The sequence below is a fragment of the Ambystoma mexicanum genome, chromosome 1p (assembly GCF_040938575.1).
Source record: "Ambystoma mexicanum isolate Mex_15411 chromosome 1p, UKY_AmexF1_1, whole genome shotgun sequence".
Lineage (NCBI taxonomy): Eukaryota > Metazoa > Chordata > Amphibia > Caudata > Ambystomatidae > Ambystoma > Ambystoma mexicanum.
Genome location: NC_090921.1, coordinates 396,661,445 through 396,683,080, shown reverse-complemented (window position 1 = coordinate 396,683,080; position 21,636 = coordinate 396,661,445). Strand labels below are relative to the sequence as shown.

The 21,636-nt window shown below is 47.5% G+C and overlaps 1 protein-coding gene across 2 annotated transcripts in view; it reads right to left on the bottom strand.

The window, feature by feature from the left end:
* The window catches only part of HOMER3 (homer scaffold protein 3), a 1,163,927-nt gene that overhangs the window by 112,807 nt on the left and 1,029,484 nt on the right, over window positions 1-21,636 (bottom strand). For both annotated transcript variants that reach the window (XM_069649165.1, XM_069649166.1), the window contains exon 7: window positions 19,900-20,010. In XM_069649165.1, coding sequence (XP_069505266.1) covers window positions 19,900-20,010 — 111 coding nt within the window. The remainder of the gene's footprint in view (window positions 1-19,899; window positions 20,011-21,636) is intronic.

The following is a 21,636-nucleotide window of genomic DNA, read 5'->3' as shown; positions in this document are numbered from 1 at the left end:
GATGGTCACTGTATATCACTTGCATGAATCTGACCCAAAATCTACACTAGCATTACTACAAACCACAGCCACAGAAGCACATGCATGCATTGCATTCACGCTAACATTCATACCCGGACACACACACACTCAGACACATGCACGCATACACCCATTCTGACACTAACATACATATACATACACGCATCACAGACGCACTCAAAACGTTTGCATGTGCATGCACACTACTCACTGCATGCATTGCATTCAAACATGCATGCATACAGTACAAAACTACAAGCACTTTTTAAAAAACGTCCTACGTAATCATCAGTCCGTAATAATGAGGAGGGAGCGGGCACCGGGTGGGATCACATTCGGACAGCACCACCATGCCCAGGAAGTACTTGAACACGTGTGGCCTGCTCAATTTCTTGTATTACAGTATGCACATGATTCTTTTAAAATAACAATTAAATTGAATGAGCCAGAGTCTAACCTGCAGGAGTTGGTGGGGGGTGGGTCACAAAGAGGAGGTACCTGTGGGGTGGAGTTGAGAGCACCCCCTCGGCCCTCCCCCTGCTCCATCACTGCCCTCCCCATTTGACCCGAACTGTGAATGCTCCAGCTTGTGAAGTCAAATCTCTCCCTCTGCAATCTCCAGTTCGGAGGTGTTGAGTATTCTCCAGTGACTGGATCTCTTTAGTAGGTTCACCTTATCATCCAAAAGGTCTCCTTTCGGACCTTGCATGCCATTGGACTGCTTGGACATGGTAGCTTTGTCCATAGACTTCCATTGGTTAATTGACTTACAGTGAAAACAAACTCCTCAACCCATCAAAAGTTAACTTCATTCACTATGGGGTTCTGAGAAGCCAACCTTAGTGGACCTGGAAGCTTTCCACCAAGTTATACCAAAAGTCTCAAGGGTAACCTCAGTGAGCAGTAAGGCTTCAAGTAAGGAGGGAAGGTGACAGTTACATACACTCAGCCCTTGAACTCCAATTCCAAAATGTACCACCCCAGGTAAGTAAGACTGGCAGGTGCCTACTACACAATCTGTCGGTCCTGTTGCAGGTGGTCCAGGAATTGCAGGTGCAGTGGTTGATGAAGGTGTCGGGTTTTGGTCTGTCTAGAGGCAGCTCCAATCCCTATAGGAGATGCGATAGACAGAAGCCCTTGGATGATGACCACTTCTACTCCCACAATGAAGGACACCCCTCAGGAAACTGCAGGCATGGGGAGCCAGTGAAGAAACCCTGGTTAGGAGTCAGCTGGGCCAAACCTTGGCAGCGGCGGAACACATGCTGCAGAGAGGCCACTCTTCAATAGAGGTAGCAGATGCCAGTGGTGATGTTGTACCTGGGCCACAAGATGAAGGGCTGCCAAGTCTCAAGTTCGAACTACAGACTTGTCCACTGCTGCTATGGATCCTCTTCTGGAGATGGTCAGCCGCCAGTGGAATCCAGGGACACTTCTGAAGTCTACCGATGGCAGGACAGCATTGTAGAACACTAATCTGATTAGGCCCCCTAGGCTAGTAGAGGAAGTCACCAAAAAGGTTTCCAACGTGCCTTGAAATGAAGAAGAGGATCCCCAGTGGAAGGCTTTGGCAATGCTGATTCCATCAGATTCGGTCTTTTGGAGCTTCTTAGTGTCGTCTTCGATCTTCTCCAGTGGGACACCTTCAGCATGTCTTCTGGTCCTCTCCTCTTCTCGGAACCCTATGCTGGGGGCTACCCCAACCCACCAATTGGAATGTTATGCCCAATTCAAACAGTTAATGGCTATCCAGAGACGGACAGCCAGCTACTATGCTCTAGCACCTTGAGGAATCTGGGTGCTAGATGGAATTACCAATGAAATATCTCAAACCAAATGACTGGACAAACTGAAAAGAGATGGTAAAATACTGCTTTAATCTCAAAAAAAGTAAAGCAGGGCAAATAAACACTCATCAAATTGATCACACTGTCTTCTTGATTATACTTACTTCATATAATGCTAGATGCGTCATCTATGACATCATCCAACGTGGCATATTACAAAAACCTATCGAGGGGTGGGATTGGATTAATGGAACAGGTCTATCTATAGAACATATGCATATTTGTCCCTCATTGGTGGTCTCTTATCTGTGAGACACACCCTGAGCTACTTCTATTCACGTGGTGTAAGGCACACGTCAGAGCAGAGAATATGGCAGAGGAATAATACTTTGCAACATTGTATGTAAAAGTGCACGGCAGGCTATTCTAATTGGTTGTCAACCCAAATACAACCTTGGACATTCGGCTCGCTAGCAGCACGTACAGAGAAATGAAACCTAGGTGCCTGGAGATACGTCAGCTCTCTCCTTGTTTCCCAATTAGTTATATCCTCTTTCATCGGTAGGCATCATGCCAGTGTCTTCTGTTTGAAGCCTGACCTTGCCAGTCTACACTGTCTCAGAACATTCTAGGGAGTGTAGGCACATCACTATTTTAGCATTGGACTTAATGAATAGCTCTTGCTTTCGAGCTCTTCATCACGTGTTACAAGACCATGAATTTGTCCATATTGATGGTGCATTCAACACCATTTGATTCAATTATGCTGGGGGCAGTTGCTCTTCTTGGCCTTTAGAGACTTGCTCACTCTATCCCATATTAACTTCATGTCATTTTAATTGTCCGATATTTGGCATTAGTAATGTTCTTGTTGCTCCTCATCTTTGGGAAATATGTCCTTGCACATGGTCTGCTCGTTAGACTCCCTTGGTGCTTTTCCTTTATCTCTCAAAATAGCATCCTTGGTTTCAAGCCAATGTACTCCTTTATTTTGCCAGGGAAAACAGCTTCTACACCATCCTTCCATGTTAAGATCCTGGACTCGTATTTTGAGGTAGCCGGGTTGATTGAGATGAGCCATCCGTTTTCTTCTAATAGTCGTCCTAAACGTTGAATATATACCTCCTATAAAGCAGGCTTCCATGTATTCTTTCTACCTTGCATTTCAGCGTTTTTACAGTTATTGACCTGTGGGTCGCTTCACTCTTCTTTGTGTGTTCATAAGTACTCCAGCATGGAGTACATGGTTCTCATGTGCATTACTGAGTGCATCAGTTTCATCGTCATTCTTCAGTATTTGCATATCATTTCAGCATAGGTTCATATATCTTCTTTAGGACATTCTTTTGCTGTCAGACTTTGTTTAACGTACATGCGTTATGCGCACCATTTTAGTCATAGCTGCATTTCCACAACTCTGCAAGGGACATCCTTCTTGGTAGCTTTCCTCCACTGTGTCAACGTGAGGGTATCTTCTGAATGGCTGCCTGAGTGCATATTGTCTTTCGTATAATCAACGTGGTAAGGACATGTCAGATAAACTTGTGTATGGGTTCCCCATTGAGGATCTTTGCCTTTCATTCCAATAGGACAGGGGTGAGGGGGCGGGGACTAGGGACAATGCATCCATTTGCTCCTCTATAATATCTCACATATGCTCAACAACAGACTTCTACTGGATGAAGAACAAGTTACTTTCTTACCTGGTAACGTTCTTTCGATGGGATGGTCCGACGACGTATTCATATCTATGACAGGTAATGTCCCCAGCTGTGCTGCTCCGGAAAATCTTTGGCGTCTGCGTCCTGCGTCAATGACGTCGATGCGCCGGCCCCGAGGACCTCCTCCGACGGCCGACGTCACCCGATGTGATAAGTAGGACGCACGACGCCCATAGCCTCAGTTATAGTTTTTTCCCAGAACGTGTGCCACCAGTTTTCTGCCAGTCAGACACACAAGGCCTTGCGGAACGCAAGCTGCAATCGCAAAAGAAGTTCTGCAGCGGGGAAGGCAGGGAGGGAGCGATATGGAATACATCATCGGACCATCCTATCGAAAGAACGTTACCAAGTAAGAAAGTAACTTTTTCTTCGAGGGGATTGGGTCCTCCGACGTATTCCATATCTATGACAGACTCCCAAAGCAGTACCAAACAAGGAGGTGGGAAAGAATTTAGAATACAAATTTAGCATGCCCAATCAAATTGCGGAATAGAGAACTGCCTTGCCAAAGGCCAGATCTTGCCCTCTAATGGAATCGAGGGAGTAGTGACGTACAAAAGTATGTACTGAAGCCCAGGTGGCTGCATCACAGATGTGACGAATAAGAACCCCCCTCTGCAGGGCAGTAGACGCAGCCATTCCCCTGGTGGAATTGGCCCGCAAGCCAGCCGGAGGATCCTTACCCGCCAAGCCGTAACACTTCGAGATAGCTAAAATAATCCAACGAGTCAAAGTCTGTTTCGTTACAGCTTGTCCCAAACGCTTTCCAGCGTAACCAATGAAAAGTTGATCGTCCACTCTGACCCGGGACATGCGCGAAATATAAAAGCTCAACGCTCTCCTAGGATCAAGCCTATGGAGCCGCTCCTCTTCCTTACCAGGATGTGGAGGAGGATAGAACGCCGGAAGAACCACCTTCTGGCTCAAATGAAATTCTGAAACCACCTCCGGAAGAAAAGAAGTACGAACTCTAAGGACAACCCTGTCCTTATGAAACACAGTGAAGGGTGGCTTAACTGAAAGTGCCTGTAACTCACTCACTCACTCTGCGAGCGGAAGTAACCGCAACCAAAAACACAGTTTTCAGAGTTAACAGACTCAAAGGGCAAGAATGTAAAGGCTCAAACGGAGCACCCATAAGAAACTTAAGAACAAGGTTCAAATCCCAACCGGGCACCAGAAAAGGTGACAGAGGGAACACATTAGTGAGCCCTTTCAAAAACTGCGAAATTAAAGGAATCTTAAAATAGGAACACTTTTCAGAAGAGCGCTTAAATATGGACAGCGCCGCCAGGTAACCTTTAATGGTCCCCACTTGCAAGCCCCTGTGGGCCAAGGAAAGCAAAAAAGACAGAACCATGGGAATGTCACATTCAAATGGATCCACATTCTTAACTCTGCACCAGTTGCAGAACTTTCTCCAACGGCAACGGTACAGAGACTTTGTTGCCGGCCGCCTGGCCGGGAGCAACACCTCCATCACGTCTTCAGGGAAGTCCCAATCCTTATACCTCAACCTTTCAGAAGCCAAGCGTGAAGGTTGAGGGATCTGACCTCTGGACGGAGAACCTGTCTCCCCTCCCGTGAGAGCAGATCGTCTCGGTAGGGAAGACGACGTGGAGGGCAAATGGATAAGTCGAGAAGGTCCGGGTACCAGGTCCTCCGGGCCCCCGCCGGAGCAGTGAGAATCATCCGGGAACTGAACCTCCGTAACCTCCGCAGCACTTGCGGGATGATGGGGACTGGAGGAAACGCATACAGCAGTGGGAATGACCACTCCACCACGAACGCGTCTCGTAAGGCTCCTTTTGGAGGAAATTCCCGTGAGCAAAACTTTTCGCACTTCCGGTTGACACTGGAGGCGAAGAGATCCACTTGAGGGGTCCCCCAAAGAGTGAAGATCTCCAGGAGAATCTCCTGAGCCAGCTCCCACTTGTGAGAGATCGTGCTCTGCCTGCTCAGAGCGTCCGCCGGCTCGTTGTCGTCTCCTGCCAGATGAACAGCCGAGATCGAAACTTCCTGCTGGATGGCCCAGAACTCGAGCTGCATCGCCTCCCTGCACAGCGGAAGTGACCCTGCCCCCCCTTTTTGTTGAGGTAGTGCATGGCCACCGTGTTGTCTGTTAGAATCAGGACACTCTTTCCACGCACAGTCGGCAGAAAAGCCTTCAGGGCTAGCCTGACGGCCCTCAGCTCCAACAGATTGATATGGAGTCTGGACTCCGATGGAGACCAACGACCGCTGACTGTCAACTCATAGGCATGAGTTCCCCATCCCGTGAGGAATGCGTCCGTCACGATCGTCACCTCCGGCCAGGGCAGCCAAAATGGGGCCCCCTTCATCAGATTGCCCTCGACAGCCCACCACAGAAGGTGCAGGGCTACCGAGGGCGGCACCTGAACAGGGTCCGACAGCCAGCCGGAGGACTGAGACCACTGGAGCTTGAGTGCCCACTGGAAAGATCTCATCCGCACACGAGCCTCTGGCACCAGAAGAATGCAGGATGCCATAAGGCAGAGCAGTCTCAAGAACTCGGACGCTGGGAGATCCTGGGCAAATTGAAACTTGTTCACCATCTGCTGAATGTGAAGAGCCCTCACCTGAGGAGGAAAACACTGCCCCAGGGACGTGTCGAGCACTGCTCCGATGTACTGGAGCCGCTGCGTTGGTGTCAAATGGGACTTCTTTAAATTGAGGGAGAAGCCCAGCCTGTGAAGGGAGTGGCAGGTGACAGACAGATGATCCAGGACTTGCTCGGGAGAGCTCCCCCTGATCAACCAATCGTCCAGGTAGAGGTAGACGTGAATCCCCCCTTTCCTGAGATGCGCTGCCACCACCACCATGAGCTTGGAGAAAACCCTCGGGGCAGAGGTCAATCCGAACGGCAGGACCCGAAACTGAAAGTGCGAGTCACCAACCGCGAACCTCAGGTACTTCTTGTGCTTGGGATGGATCGGCACATGGAAGTAAGCATCCTTGAGGTCGAGAGACACCAACCAGTCCTGAAGTTGAAGGGCCTGGAGGACGTGAGAAAGAGTCACCATCTTGAACTTGTCCTTCCTGAGGAGTTTGTTCAAACGACGCAAGTCCATGATGGGTCTCAACCCCCCGTCTTTCTTCGAAATCAAAAAATAAGGGGAATACTATCCCTTGTTCCTCTCCACTACAGGCACCAGTTCTATGGCGCCTTTCTCCAGCAGGGCTTGAATTTCCTGCGCAAGGAGCGGATCCGGACACTTCAAAGAGAGGTTCCCTGGTGGATTGTCGTGAGGCCTCTGCCGAAAAGGAAGACAGTAGCCGTGGGTTATGATCTCCAGAAATCACACATCCGAAGTAATGGCTTGCCATTCTACAGGATGCTGCGCCAGCCTTCCCCCAACCGGCGAACCATGGGACCTGGCCTCATGACTGAGTGGTAGCGGCTGCGGCATTGCCTGACGGCAAAGAGGCAACTGCCCGAGCGGCCTTGACACCTCGAGTACCTTTGTTTCCACCTCTGGCACTCTTACGATGGCCTCTTTAACTGCTAGCTCCCCTCGCTTTACTGAAGGACGAGTAATAGCGAAAGGAACCTCTCCTCCATTGCTGTCCCCTAGGACGAAAAGGCAGAGGTTGGCGAACTGCAGCACCCAACGACTTTGCTGCAGCTTTGGAGGTCTGCAACCTCTCAAGGCTCTCGTCAGCCTTGCTGCCAAAAAGGTGTTCACCGTCAAAGGGCATGTTGAGGAGCCGGGACTGCACATCAGGAGCGAACCCAGACTTCCGCAACCACGCAAACCTGCGCATTACGGTGCTCGCCGCCATGGACCGGCTGACACACTCTGCCAAGTCCAAACCCGACTGAACAGCCTCACACATGGCATCTTTGCCATCCTGAACCATAGCAAGGAAACCATCCCGTTCGTCCCCTTCGGGAATATGTTCAGCCGCTAATGCAACACAGTTCCACAGAGTGTGTGTGAAACGAGACAAAGCACATATGGAGTTGGCCGCCTGAAGCACCATACCCCCCGAAGAAAACACTTTCTTTGCCCCGCCGTCAAAACTTTTGTCGTCCCTATCCGGAGGGATGGTAGGATACAACGCCTGCTTTGCCGGGGCCGTAGCCGCCTGCACTACCAAACTCTCCGGAGTGGGGTGCCTGGACAAGTAGCAGGGGTCGCTACTGGCTGGACGGTATTTTCGCGACAAAGACTTGCCCACTGCCGGGACACTCTCCGGAGCAGTCCAAGCCGCCGCCACCCTTCTCTGCAGAGCCATATGAAATGGCAAAACCGGGTCAGTGGGGGGAGCGAGATCAAGGATGTCCGTGAGATCATCCTGAACGAACTCCCCTGGGGGAGCTGACCAACCCAAATACTCGGTGACCTGAGACATAAGGCGCCGATATGAAGAATCGGCATGAGTGCCAGGCTCCGGCCTACAAAACTCCACCTCCGGAGAGGTGTCCAATCCACTGGCATCATGCAGTGACTGCCTCAGGTCATCAAACTGGCTATGGCCCGAGATAAGCTCATCTGGAACCGGAACCGGAACCAAGCCGACATCAGAGCCTTCATCACCCTCGGAAATGTACTCCAGGCGTGGAGAGGAAGACCTCTGGGGACCAAAGCAGTGCCTGACCTTAGCCAGAGCCTTTCTAGGGGCAAACCCCGTGCCATGGGGCCCCTCCGACACCACCGCCTCGAAAGGCGTTGAGGGCGCCAAACGAGTCGGCGCCGGCGTAGACAGAAAAGGCGTCGACGTCGAGCGAATTGGCATTGATGTCAGCTAGACAAAGGCCTCGAAGCCGGAGCTCCGAGCGTGTCTCTCGACGACCTAGGCGTCGACGGCGTCGACGACCCCTCGGAGGCGGAGCCTCGAGAGAAATCGTCAACGACCTCGGCACCACAGGTGTCGACGTCTTCTTCGAAGACGGCACAGGATCCTGCGGTCTCGAGCGCGTCGAGGACCGGGACCTGGAACGGGCATGGCGAGAACGGCTACCCTTGCCCGAGCGGGACCTCTCCCGCGAGCCGTGCCGACCACCCGAGCCCGAAGGCGTACGAGCGGTGTCTCTCGACCGGTGCCGACCGACCCCACTCGGAGGCGCGTATGGACCGGTGCCCTGCGATTCAAGAATCGCTAGCATCTGCTTCCCGAAGGAAGCCCATTCCCACGGTGTCGCTTGCATGGAGGGATAAGCGACCCGCCGGCGGGCGGAGTCCTCAGAAGAGGACGGGGAAGGCGACCTATGCTGGCGCTTCCGGGAATGCCTCGAAGAGGCGGAGGAGTGGCGAGACCGACTCCTGGAAGGAGACCCACTGGACTTCCGACGATGACGCGGAGAGTCGCCCCTCGAGTCATCCGTCGAAAGTCCCGCAGACCTCGACTTCCGGGGCTTAGACACCCGGCCTACCAACAGCTTCTTCTTGCGTTCCCGCAAGGCCTTTGCCGTGAGCGACTGGCAGTCGACACAGTCGTCCGTATCGTGGGCCTCCCCGAGGCACCAGAGGCAGGCGTCGTGCAAGTCCGTGACCGACATCTTGGACCCACAGTCCCCGCATTTCTTGAAGCCCGGACGCGGGATTGAAGACGAAGTAGAAATCTCCTCGAACAGTTCTACACAAAAAACCGAACAGGTTCAACGAACCGAGAATGAGAAAACAGCAAACTCCAACGAGTCGGAAACGGAGCTGAGGCTATGGGCGTCGTGCGTCCTACTTATCACATCAGGTGACGTCGGCCGTCGGAGGTGGTCTTCGGGGACGGCGCATCGACGTCATCGACGCAGGACGCAGACACCAAAGATTTTACGGAGCAGCACAGCTGTGGACATTACCTGTCATAGATATGGAATACGTCGGAGGACCCAATCCCCTCGAAATGTGGATTGGGACCAGAAAGTCCAAACCCAGTTTCAACCAGCCATACCCACACATCCTAGGCTGGATCCTGCGAAAGTGAAGGCCCTTATTTGAGGGTTTCCAGCCTCAGATGGCAGAAATATCGCCAAAAAGCAATATGGCAAAAGGACAGGTTCTAAAACACAAGAAGCAGCCATTTTGAGTACATAGTATTGAAAATGGCATCATCACTGTAAAAATGGTTAAAAAAAAAGATTGAGAATGGTAGTGCAACAAAAAACATTGTAAAATACAGTTCTGTGTCACCAGCCTGTCCAAGGTTCATCGAAAAGGCATTAACCATATTGCCAGACAAAAAGAAAAACACAAAATGTTCCTTTAACACTCAGCTGAAGGTGGTTTGGTTTACAAAGTAAAAACTCAGAAAAATACAAATGGGATGTAAGCTTCCCTGCACTAGCAGCCTTAAGGACTACATAGTTGAGTGAGGATAACAAAGAACCCACTCGCACAAAAAGCAGTCAGTATACCAAAAAAGCCAGGTAGGCTGGTGGTTCAGTTGAAATCAACAGAAGGAAAGTTTTGAAAAGGAAAAATGTCCCTAACAGCACTGGAAGCTGTATGGTTCCCCAGCACCCAGGTGCCCCTCATTCCAGATATTGCAGGCCTTTCTGGCGAGGCGCAGTCTATTGGATCCTAATAGCTTCAGGAGGACCTCCAATAAGGTGCAGGACATAGGAATAGGTTATGCCCATTGGTTCAACAGATGGCGACTCCTTGGGAGGCCTCTCCTTACAAAAAGAGTTTCACCTTGCGGTAGTTGGCATTGGCAAAGGTTGTTGCAGCACCAGCAGCTTCCAGCCTCCCTCTGCGGCCTCTCCTGCATCGGATTCCAAGTTCTAACATTAGTTTCTAGAAAACCTCCAAATACTCTCCGGATATATAGAAACCGTGTCGGGGTCACCACCAGTCTACATATGAAAGAACTTGCAACATTCAAACTCTGAGAGGGATTCCAATTCTGGAAAACCAGTGCACTTGTGACTTTCTTGTGCTTGGATGTGAATTAGGGTGTGTACAACCCCTTACCCAGTCTAAGCCAGTTCCAAGCATAGAACATGTCTTCCTCTTCCCGGGCTCTGTACAGAGCCAGCGAAAAAGCATGACAACATACAGCCATTCCCTACCACTGAACAGAAGGATGACAGCCAACAAAACCAGCTGGCAAAAAGACACGAATTAAACAACAAGATTAGCCATTTTGGCCACTATGCTGGACAAAAGGCGACCTTGCAGTAAAAATGTAAAGGTGCACAAGAGTGCACCCCAGAAGGTGTAAAAAGAAGGTATCCCTACCAACACACTATCTCCTTAGGTGAACAGTGCAGTGAAATAAATGGCAGACAGGTTCTCCTGCACTACTAATCTTAATGGTGGTAGTATTGCTGCACAAGGAAAAGAGCAATGGGGGTGGTGGGGTGTCAGGCTCCCCCCTGCACTGGCAGCCTTCATGACTGGCCAGTACTCCACAACAAACATCTTAGTAGTGTTTGATGTTGAAAAAGTTCCAAGTACTAAAAAGTGGCAAGGAATATAATAAATCAGTCAGCAAATCCAATTGTAAGAGACAGAAAAGCTGCAAAAAATAAATCTTTTGCACAAATTGACAGCATGAGTGTAAAGTGATGTAATGTTGGATTAAAATATATAAATGTGCAAAGTAAAATAAAGAATTAAAAATAATATATATAACCCGACCAATGTTATGATCTGTGTAATCAAGTTTTTCTGAAATGTTATCTATGTATACAAGTTAGTTACTTAGCAGTAAAAATGGTAGATCATCTTCTCGCACAACTTGTCAATAAGGAATGTCTATTCACAAATCTATTGTGTGGGCCTTCCCATATGTTGTGCCTACTGCACGTGTTGATGGCACCTTTTAAATCATCCTGTGCCTTCCTAAAAGTTTGCATCGACTGCTCAGCCATGGCATACTATCACTTAGGATAACTCACATGAAACAGCCTGGAAGTCGAGTAGGTTTGCCTATTGAGTCCTGGAAATTGAGCCTTAGAAAAAGCCTTAAAAAATACCAAACAAAATGAGTGACCCGATGTGTGTTAGCCATCAGAAAAAATGTCCATAATACTCCATGTAAATGACCAGCGAGCATGGCTGTGGCTTGGGAGCTGGGGCAACTGCAGAGCCGATTCTGGGGTCTAAACATGAAACTCTGTCCTCACGTCAATGAAATTAATGTGCTTAAGGAGTTCAGAGGCAAACTTTGCTGAGCTGATCCGGGGGTCGTGCTGGATGGTAAAGGTTTATAAGGCGAGGTCTGCAGGGCTAGCAAAGGCAAGGTTGATGAGGGTACATAGGGTAAACACAAATGTTCCAGCAATAAAAAAGACAAACCTTGAAATGCAGATCTTGTCGCTATCTTGTTGAATACCAGTGCACTTCACCAGTATGGAGAATAGCAGGCAGGCCTAAGTGAAGTGGGGGCGACACACCATAACAATTTATTACTACTCCTGAGCAACTATAATGCTCGTAGAGGATTACAATGATCTGGGGGGGGTGGAGGGGGGTTAGGGGGTTGAGCGAGGCAGAGAGAACTGGTCACGACCTGTCTTTAGTCCTGGGAACACTTTTTTTGTACATTCATTCTAAGGGTTTGGGGAGTCTTGCCATTAATCAAAAAAATTATTGGAAGACCGAAAAACAGGAGATAGAGAACGTTCCATCTGTCCATGACTATCTTCGGTGCTGGTGTGTGGTAATAGTGGGTCAAGAAAGAAAATAAAGACAACAATTATTTAGTTATCCACTTTTTGTTATTTCAACCTGACTCTGACTTCTCGTCTATTGGCCCCAGTGAAAGTTTCTGTATAGGTAGCTCTGTTACAGACAGGAGGACCAGTATCAGATCGTATTGCTATGAAGTGTTAAAAGTGACTGCTGGGGATAATTCGTGAACAGTATTTTGGCAAAGGTTGCTTTATAGGCCAATACTGTGAGTGAATATGTCCCTTTGTTAACACTTGTTCTCTAACTGGAGAGGAAAAAAGATCATGATATGAAGACTTTGCCCAGGGGCATACACCATCTTATTTCTGGGTCTAACCTTGGTTCTAACGGGGAATGCAGCAGGACCCTGCCCGCTGTCTGTGTCGACCGGTTTCAGTGGGCTGTCACTTTTGCCACCTTCTTCATCACTGTCTTCTTTGAGGGTTTTAAGGAATTTCTGCTCATGAAAGAATGGCTGTATGTATATTGGTCATTCTAACTCCGTGTCTAGATTTAAAAAATCAAGATGGAACGGTCTCACCTTAGATTTGTGGAGACATTCAGATGCAATGCAAGCCCATAGGGTATCACAATACACAGCCAGCCGAACATACACCCATTAAGCTGGGCATTTCGAGAAACAGAATTCAACTTCCTTCTGTAATCAGACTGAAAAGTGCCAATAAGGCCACAGTAAATGCCTGCCTCCATGTTGTTTGATTGCTCTAGACACAAGATGCTTGTTAGAATTGTATATGACGCATCTGGCCCACAAGTACAAGAACAGTTTCAACAGAGAGCACCCTCCGATTTCTTTTACAGGCGGTCCATAGCGCATACTCCCTGTGCTAACTGACACATTCAGTTCTACAACCACCTTAAGCCTTAGTCAGAAGAGTGACCTGTGAGTATTCGGTCTCCTATATGTGTGTATGCTCCACATGTTTGTAAATTTGATCAGACTAAATAATGTACACTAAAGGTACTAAATGTGATAATTGTTCCCTTTGATCTCTCACAGGGGCAGTCAATGTCTCCACAAAGCTAACTAAGGTGAGAACGTTCCATCTTGATTTTTTAATCTTGACAGAGTTAGAATGGCTGATATACATACAGTCACTCTTCCATAAGTAGAAATTCCTTAATACCCTTGAAGAAGACCTTCCTGAAGAAGGTGGCAACAATTACAGAGCCCACCAAAACTGGTCGGAGGCAGCAGGCAGGGTCCTGCTGCATTTCCTCTTAGAGCCGAGGGTAGACCCAAAAATAAGAGAGTCTATGCCCCTAGTCAAAGTCTTTATAATATGCTCTTTTTTACCTCTGCAGTTAGAGCACAAGTTTTAACAAAGGGACACATTCACCCACATTATTGACCAATAAAGCAACCGTTGCCAAAATACTGTTAGCGAATTATACCCAGCAGTCATTTTTAACACTTCATAGCAGTAAGGTCTGATACTGGTCCTCCTGTCTGTAACACAACTACCTATACAGAAACTTTCACTGGGGCCAATAGGCGAGAATTCAGAACCAAGTTGAAATAACAAAAAGTTGATAACTAAATAATTGTTATCCTTATTTTCTTCTCTATCCACTATTAGATAGGCGGCACACCAGCACCAACGAAAGGCAGAGAAAGATAGAACTTTCTCTATCTCCTCTTTGTCTGTCTTCAAATCATTTCTTTGATTAATGTCCAGGCTCAACAAACCCTGAGAACTAATCTACAAAAATAATAAAAAGTGTTCTTCTTCCCAGGCCTAAAGACAGGTTTTCTCTGCCTCCTTCACTCCCCGTCCCCCGAGATAATTTCAATCATCTACGAGCATTATAGTTGCTCAGATGTATTAATAAATTGTTAGGGTGGTTGCCCTCTCTCCTTTTCGTGTTACATAATATTGCTTGGGCACAACCCTCACTAACCACTGCAAAGCAACCCCTACCCCTCTTTCATCTATTTAAGCCTAGCTGAAGGACAGGGTACCACAGCCCCCCTGGGGTGAGGTAGCTAAGACAGAGAGCAGGGGAGATGAGGACATATTGTACAGTGTTGAAGGGGAAAGAAGAACAAATCCAGAATCCAGAATCCATGGAGGGTAGCTAGTCCTCTTTGCAACCGCTGCAGCTGGGACTACTGAAAAAGGGGGTAGTCAGGGCTTTGCGTTAATACAGGTCATCAAAGAAATACTTAAACAACCCCTACATCTTGTCCATCAAATAGGATGGGGATAAAGGACCAAAAGACCAGGCTATTGAGATAGTAGGGTAAAATACCCTCATAACGCATCTGCTCCACTGGAGATCTTGATGGATGGAGAGTTGCAAGGCAGGTACTGATCCTGCAGGCGCTGACAGAACTAAATCAGTCTTGTTCATTTTCACATGCTCTTTATTGGATCCAGCAGGCTCAAACCTTTAGTGGCAGTAACGCACCCGCAAGCAACGGTAATGCTCTTGCATCCAATACTGGAGGCTTGCATCTTATAGGACTGCGTTTGTTGATGCCACTGTGAATCTGAACTGTCACCAGCAGAGGCTGTAGGCTCTGGGAGCACCTCTGTCACTACTGTGAGAAACCAAAGGGTGTCTCACCCACTAGTCCTCGGGGACTTGTCTTCCAGGTGGCCAGGATACAGCCAAATGCTTTTGGGGAGAGTAAAAGGTGAATGTTGAACGCTGGAAAGTCGAAGTGGTCCTGTGGAAGTCTGTAGAAAAAAGAGCCACGCACATTTGAAAGTCTTCGACATCAGGAAATGGTCCTAGCCCGACTGAGGGAGTCCGAAAGTATAATTAGTTAGGGGAAGGGAACCCCTAAAGGAGATGAATTAAGCTTGGGGAAGGGAACCCCTGCAAGTGTTTTGTTTCGCTTTGAGAGGTCTGAGCCCGATTGAGGAAGATCGACGTGAGCTTTTGCTTTGAGAGGTCTGAGCATGACAGAGGGGGACTGTGATAAGGCGGCGGAAAGGAAGGAAGGAAGGTCAGAGCCAGAACAGTTCAAGAAGCATGCCCATCCCAGGGAAATTATGTCATAATGGAGGGAGGGATGTCACAGCCTGCATCTAGGAGTGAAGGGAAAGTGAAACAATGATGACGCTGCTGATCTAATCCGGATCTGAGAATGCTGTCTGTGTTTTTTTTTTTTTAATTACAGAGAGAGCGGTTAGAGGAGTGTCCAGGGGAAGGAGAGGAGGCGGAGATAAACGAGTGGGCTTACTGATTGAAGCCCTGCTAGAGTTGAAGTTCGTATGGCACCCATTGTGCCTAGTTGACTTGGATCCTGTTAAAAATCCAGTCAAGTTCATTATCCTTCGGGGAGAAAAGAGACACGAGAAAAGCAGAGAGGACCGAGATATGGTCCTGCTTCCCCTTCGGCGTGATCAGCTGTTAATCTGCGGCTACGAAGACGAAGCTGTCGGGTCCGCGGCTCTCCTCCAAAGACCCCAACCTCGTGGAGGAGGAGCCGCGGCGTAAGCCCTCCCTGTTGTGAAGCAGCAGGAAGAGAGGGCCCGACTCCAACAGCCAACCGGCTGCAACGGTCGACGAGACAGCTGACGGCTCAGCTGAGCCGTGCGAAAGCAATCAGCCGCTCGAAGCAAAGGCGCGCAAACAGGTATCGTATGAGGAGGGAGACCTGAAACGAGGTGAGAGACAACAGCTGTTTCCTTATTTTGTTAAACGAAAGAGAGTGAGCGAAAGGAATAAGTCAGCCAGTTAAATGATAAAGAAGAAACAAGACTGAAAGAGGAGGATGTGTTCAAGGGGAAACAAACTGAAGATATACTCATTGACAAAGGCTAGAGAAGTTTTAAGAACTTTGGGAACATTCAAATGATCTAGCTGCAATATTGGCATTATAACAGAGGTATCTGGCGAACCTCTTACTCCCGCCATATTAAGCATAATGAGACTTTGCCTACCATGAACTTATTGTTTCTACAGAGATAAAAGAAATGAACAAATATTTTAAAATGGTTTAATTCCTCCCCTAAGAAAGAGTGTTCTTTGTACAAAATAAAGTTCAGCTGTGTTAGAAGATACAAAAGAGTAATCTGCTTCTTACCAGTCAATCACAGGGACCGACGTGAACATTTTGGTTAGCTGTGTTTTGGAAATTGGAAAGTAAGACTGCCTCACTATGAAGATAATTGTATGGACTCCTTGTCAGTGCCTAGGAGACTCTCAACACCATAGGTGCCACCAAGAAGCACATCTTCCACCCGACCCTGGAGTACACTGGCAACACACTCATGTGCAACTCCGTGTACAAGAACATCACAATCATACATTAAAAGGGAAAGCACTTCACGGCCCTTGGACCACACTGTGACTCTGCCATACGCCCCCCCACCCTCCTTGTGGACACACCCTGAGATTCTACCCTTAAAGTAAAGCCGCACTACTCACCCAAATATCCACTTAAAGCCCCAACCCAATTAAGTCAATACATGCTGCAGTATTGCAATAGGCAGGTACCTGTCTTCCCTTCCCTCTTCTGGGTGGATAACTCGGACTCACTCCTCTCACACAAGTGCTCAGCCTACACTTCGCAGGCTCGAATCATGACAAGGCTGACATGACCCTCCATCCTTCTGAGATTAAATTCCGTACCATTGAATGGGGCAATAACAGCTATTGCTACAGGGATTAGAAGCAGGAGGAATCCGTCATGAATCACTATATAAAAAACAGGTAGTATTAGATTACCACTATGCAAGGTTCCTATTTCCTAAAAATGATTTTACACACAACTCAAAAGGCCAAAAACTCAGAGAGATGCTTGAGGCTGCACTTGGGACTGCTGGCCCATTCTGGCAATGCTACTTCTGGCAATCAGTCCAGCCCCATTCCAGAGGAAGAGAACCAGTAGTTAGAAAGCCAGGCTCCGGAACGTGCACTATCCAGGAGAGTACAGCAGTTATGTCCAGGCAAGAATTCCTCACTTGCGGGCCAATAGTGCATTGAGTTCCACGTGCATGGGTTCAGTAGGGGAATAGGGGGGCACATGCGTGGGCGCCTCTTCTAAAGTTTGAAAGTTGCAAATGCAGTGTGCAGTGTGCAGCCAAAGATGACAGCATTCCTAAAGTTGGGCATTCGAAGAAATTGAATAATCCATTACTATATCAAGATAATGATGACGAAGGGTCTCGGGCCTAATGGAGGCACTTACTATATTTCTAGTGCTGGAAATTGAAAAAATGTGGTGAAACCATCACAGCCAGGCCTAAGCCAGGTTGCACAACACAGTATCTCTTTCTAGAACCCAAGCCTGTCTATTTGCATAAAAGCAAAGAGCATTATGGGAACATCCTACCATATCATATCATATATCATATCCTAATGTCCACAATTTTAAATATGTCTTATAGTGATTCAGTAAGAAGCCCTTTTAAGGGAATAATGGGACTCTTCTGTTTTGATTGGTCAGAATATTCACCCTAATAAAGAGATGCCTGTAAACTGCAGGACATGTATATTAGTTTGGACAGCTGCAACAATGCATGTGAGCCTTTGGCAGTTTCTGTGTGCCGTGCCCAGTGCCGAGTCTTCCGAAAGCTCCCAGGAGTGCGGGTTACTCGTACGTGCAATACGTGTCATAATGCAGCTCAGAGCTGATCGGTAGATTTATGTGTGAGCCCCTGCACTCTGTGACACACGCGAGACTCTTTGAAAGCAGTATGCAGCATCTGGGACAATCATGTGCAGGGCCTGGGTCTGGGGGACATTTTTTTTACCGGAGCGGTGCTCCGTCCTGTTCCGGCTCATTCCCCGCATTGCATATTTCGTGGAACGCATTCGAGTCCCCGAAAAGGCAGACATTTTTTTTTAAAAGGCACCAATCCCAGAGGTCTGCCGTTTTGCCGATGTATTCAAAGGGCCCATTAGTTGTTCTCTCCTCTTGTATTCTGTGTGGCGTACTGGACGGACTCACTGGGAGAGTTCGGAGCCTAGAGTGGAAGAGATCTACACCGCGGCACTGCTACTCTTTGACTTTTTTTCATGTCTTCTTTTTTGTATTCCAAGCAAAAAGGACCCTGTTTGGCACATAGCCTCGCACAGGGGTTACCCAAATAACATCTCTTATCAGTGGAGCATTCAAAACAGGAAGTGGTTGGTGAAACATTGTTGCAGACACAACAGCGAGTGGCAAATGGGCAGTTGAAAATGACTATTGTCTGTGGCAAGTTGTGTAAGAAGTGCACGTTGGGTGATTATAAATTGGGTGCATAACAAGATCCATGCTGTATGAAACAATGGCGACACATAGGTGAAGGTTCAGTTGTGAAACCCAGTGGATCTTTTTAGGCTCACATTACTTTTCGCACTGGTTTGCGGTACTCAGACCCCGACAGTGGTGATTGGCAACGTACAAAGACGTTTTAACATAATATACCTTGCGGTTGCCAACCAAGTTGTGGAATGTATACCTACAAACATACTCATTTTGCTCACCATTTTCCGATGACAAATGTGAGGTTGGTTTATTGTGTGACCTGGTCTTCTGGGAAGAGTAGCACGAGGCAAGGGGAAGGGAGTAGTTTCTTACCTGTAACTCCATTTCTCCAGCGTTGGTATCTTTCATGAATCCATTAAAGATCCAATGCTGGAGAAGTAATAGTACTTTTCAAGTCATCTCTATAAAGGAGTACAATTTTTGCTCTCATTACACAAACCTAAATAGACTTGCAGTCAGAAAAAACTTTTCAGCCCATTAGAAACAAACTCGGATACCAACCAGGTGAATCCACTTTTGATGAATGGTGGATTTGTCACTTTATTTTTTACACGTTTACCACTTATTTTGCCACAAAATTATAGATGGTAATTTTGGGTAAGATACACAAGGGGGAGGTGGGAATGGAAGAGAGGTATAGGGGTTTCTCTCCTCTCCACCTTCCCCCTTGGCTTTTGCAGAATAAAAAGTGTTAAAACCAGTAAAAAGAAAATATAGCAAAATGTAATTTGACAAAAAACAAGTCGGTAACCCTTCATATATCCACCGCCATGTTTGGAAAGGCATGTAAAGGGAGGAAAAAACAGAAAGCCAAAAGGAGGGAGTGGTGCCGAACCCCCACTAGGAAAGAAAGAAAGAAAAAAAAAGACAAATTCGATTTTGTTCTTTTTCAGCGAGTTGCGAAAAAACAGGTCGCAAAACTGACCATTGATGAACGATTTATACCAACTGGTGCAGGGAAGGTATGCAGTCACAAGACAGTAATCTTGAAGGCAAAGCGGTTGAAATGTGCATTTACAAGCAGAAGGGACACGCAATGGACTTGGATATTGGGGGGCAGGTACAATTGTTAGAAAGAAGGAAAGGGGATGGTTCCATAAAGCGTGGGTAGCTCTACCAGGCCTCAAACTGCCGATTGAGTGCTCGATTTTATATACTTCGTGTTTTTATCCACAATCTGAATGCAGGCTTTCTGTGGGGCATGTAGGAGCCAGGGCTTGATCATACGGCTAAGGTGACTTGTGGTTAAAACAAACTACATGAATTAAAAGTATGATTTTTCAGGGTTCATTTCAAAAATAACATGCTGACCCCCATTAGACATCTCAGTATTTCCTAATTGCCCCACCCAAACTGTAACCCAGTGCATCGTTTTTGACAGGAGCAACTTGGCATCACTGAGGGAAAAGCAGGAAATGGACATGAATCCACTTGAGTCGACTACAGCTTGCTCAGACCTGCCCAACTGATCTCAGAGCTCAGCCACGCCTTCGCCTCACCTGTTCTCGGGCCTTCAGCAGTGCCTCCAGGTCTTCCACGTTGCGCCCAGTCTCCTCTGCGCCAACGGTCGATGAAGCTTCCTGTGTCCCCCGCGCCTCAAGTTCTGAAACCTGTTGCATTATAAATGATGAACAAGTAAGGCAATCATTATTGGAGAGTATTGCAATGAATTTACTCTGTGTATTACTTGTTCTTGAAAATGTAAATAAAATATTTAAAACGGAAAAAAAGTCCCAAACACGGAAAGCCCCTACATGATTTACATATTACAGTGATACCACAATGCTCTGCAGACATCCATTTCCCTTCACTATTCACCATTTGTATTTGCTTTATTTATATAGCGCAGCCAGGCCCGAGGGCAACCGGGCGCATATCTTAATAGTACATTACATAGCAATGACATATAATCACAGTGGTAAAAACAATTGTGGCAAAGTTACAATTAGCGTTACAAATATCATATGCCTCAACGAGAGAAGTAATGTGCGGGAGCTATACAGTATCCCAGGAGGCACGTAAGGAGTCAAGTTATACATAATCCAGAAGATGGTTGTTATTGTGAGGTAGCTAGCCAGAGCTTGGCTTTGTGTTTGAATAGTTTAAATGGAGGTAGATTTCTAATGGTGAGTGGTAGGGTGTTCCAAAGCTTGGCAGCAAGAACTGGGAAGCTAACGCCTCCAGCTGTTTGGAGCTTGTATCTAGGGATCACAAGACTTTGGGTTTGTGCGGATCTGAGTGCCCGCGATGGGATGTGATGGGTGAAGCGAGAGGCTAGATATATGGGGGCCTGATTGTTTAGGCATTTGTAGGTGAGGGCCAATGCTTTCAAAGAAATCCTTTGGGCGACTGAGAGCCAGTGAAGGATCTTCTTGGTTTCAGAGATGTGAGCTGATCTGGGGATGTTAAGGGCAGCTCTAATGGCATTGCTTTGGGTAATCTGAAGTTTATTGAGGTTACATTGGTTAGTGCCTTGATACATTGCATTACAATAGTCCACTTTGGACATAACCAGGGTCCTAGCCAGGGTGATGCAGTTCTGGGTGGTGAGGAATGGGCGACAAGCTGTGATCAGCTTGCAGGTGTAAGACGAGGCGGCGACTACTGCATTGGTTTGTCGAGTGAGTGTGGAGTCTAGGTAAATTCCTAGGGTTTTGGTATCTTTGGATACTTTAATGGAGTTGCCGTCAATATTGAAGGAGCTGAACGATGGGTTCAGTTTGCTAAGTCTCTGTTGCGTACCCAAGATGAGAAGCGCTGTCTTGTCATCGTTAAGGCACAACTCGTGTTGGGCCATCCATGCTTGGATGACTTGGTAAATGTCATTAAGGGCTTTGGAATCGACAATGTAGTCACCAGTGATGGGGAGGAGTATCTGGGTGTCATCCGCATAATTGGTGTAGGTGACACCCAGATAGTCGAGCACATCAAACAGTGGTTTGGTGAATACATTGTAGAGTGTGGGGAAACACAGGACCCTTGTGGGACTCCGCAGGGGACTGGTGTGGGATCTGCAGAAGAGGTGGGTGAGAATACTCTCATGTGCCTGTTGTCAAGGAATGACCTAATCCAGTTAGTGGCATTGTCGGAGAAGTGGGCAGCCGATTTCAGATGCTGACAAAGAATTTGGTGATTGACCAAATCGAAGGCAGCAGATAAGTCCAGTAGGAGTAGAAGGGCCAATTTGCCATTGTCTTTTAAATCCTCGATTTGAGTTTTGAGGTCTAAGAACGGTT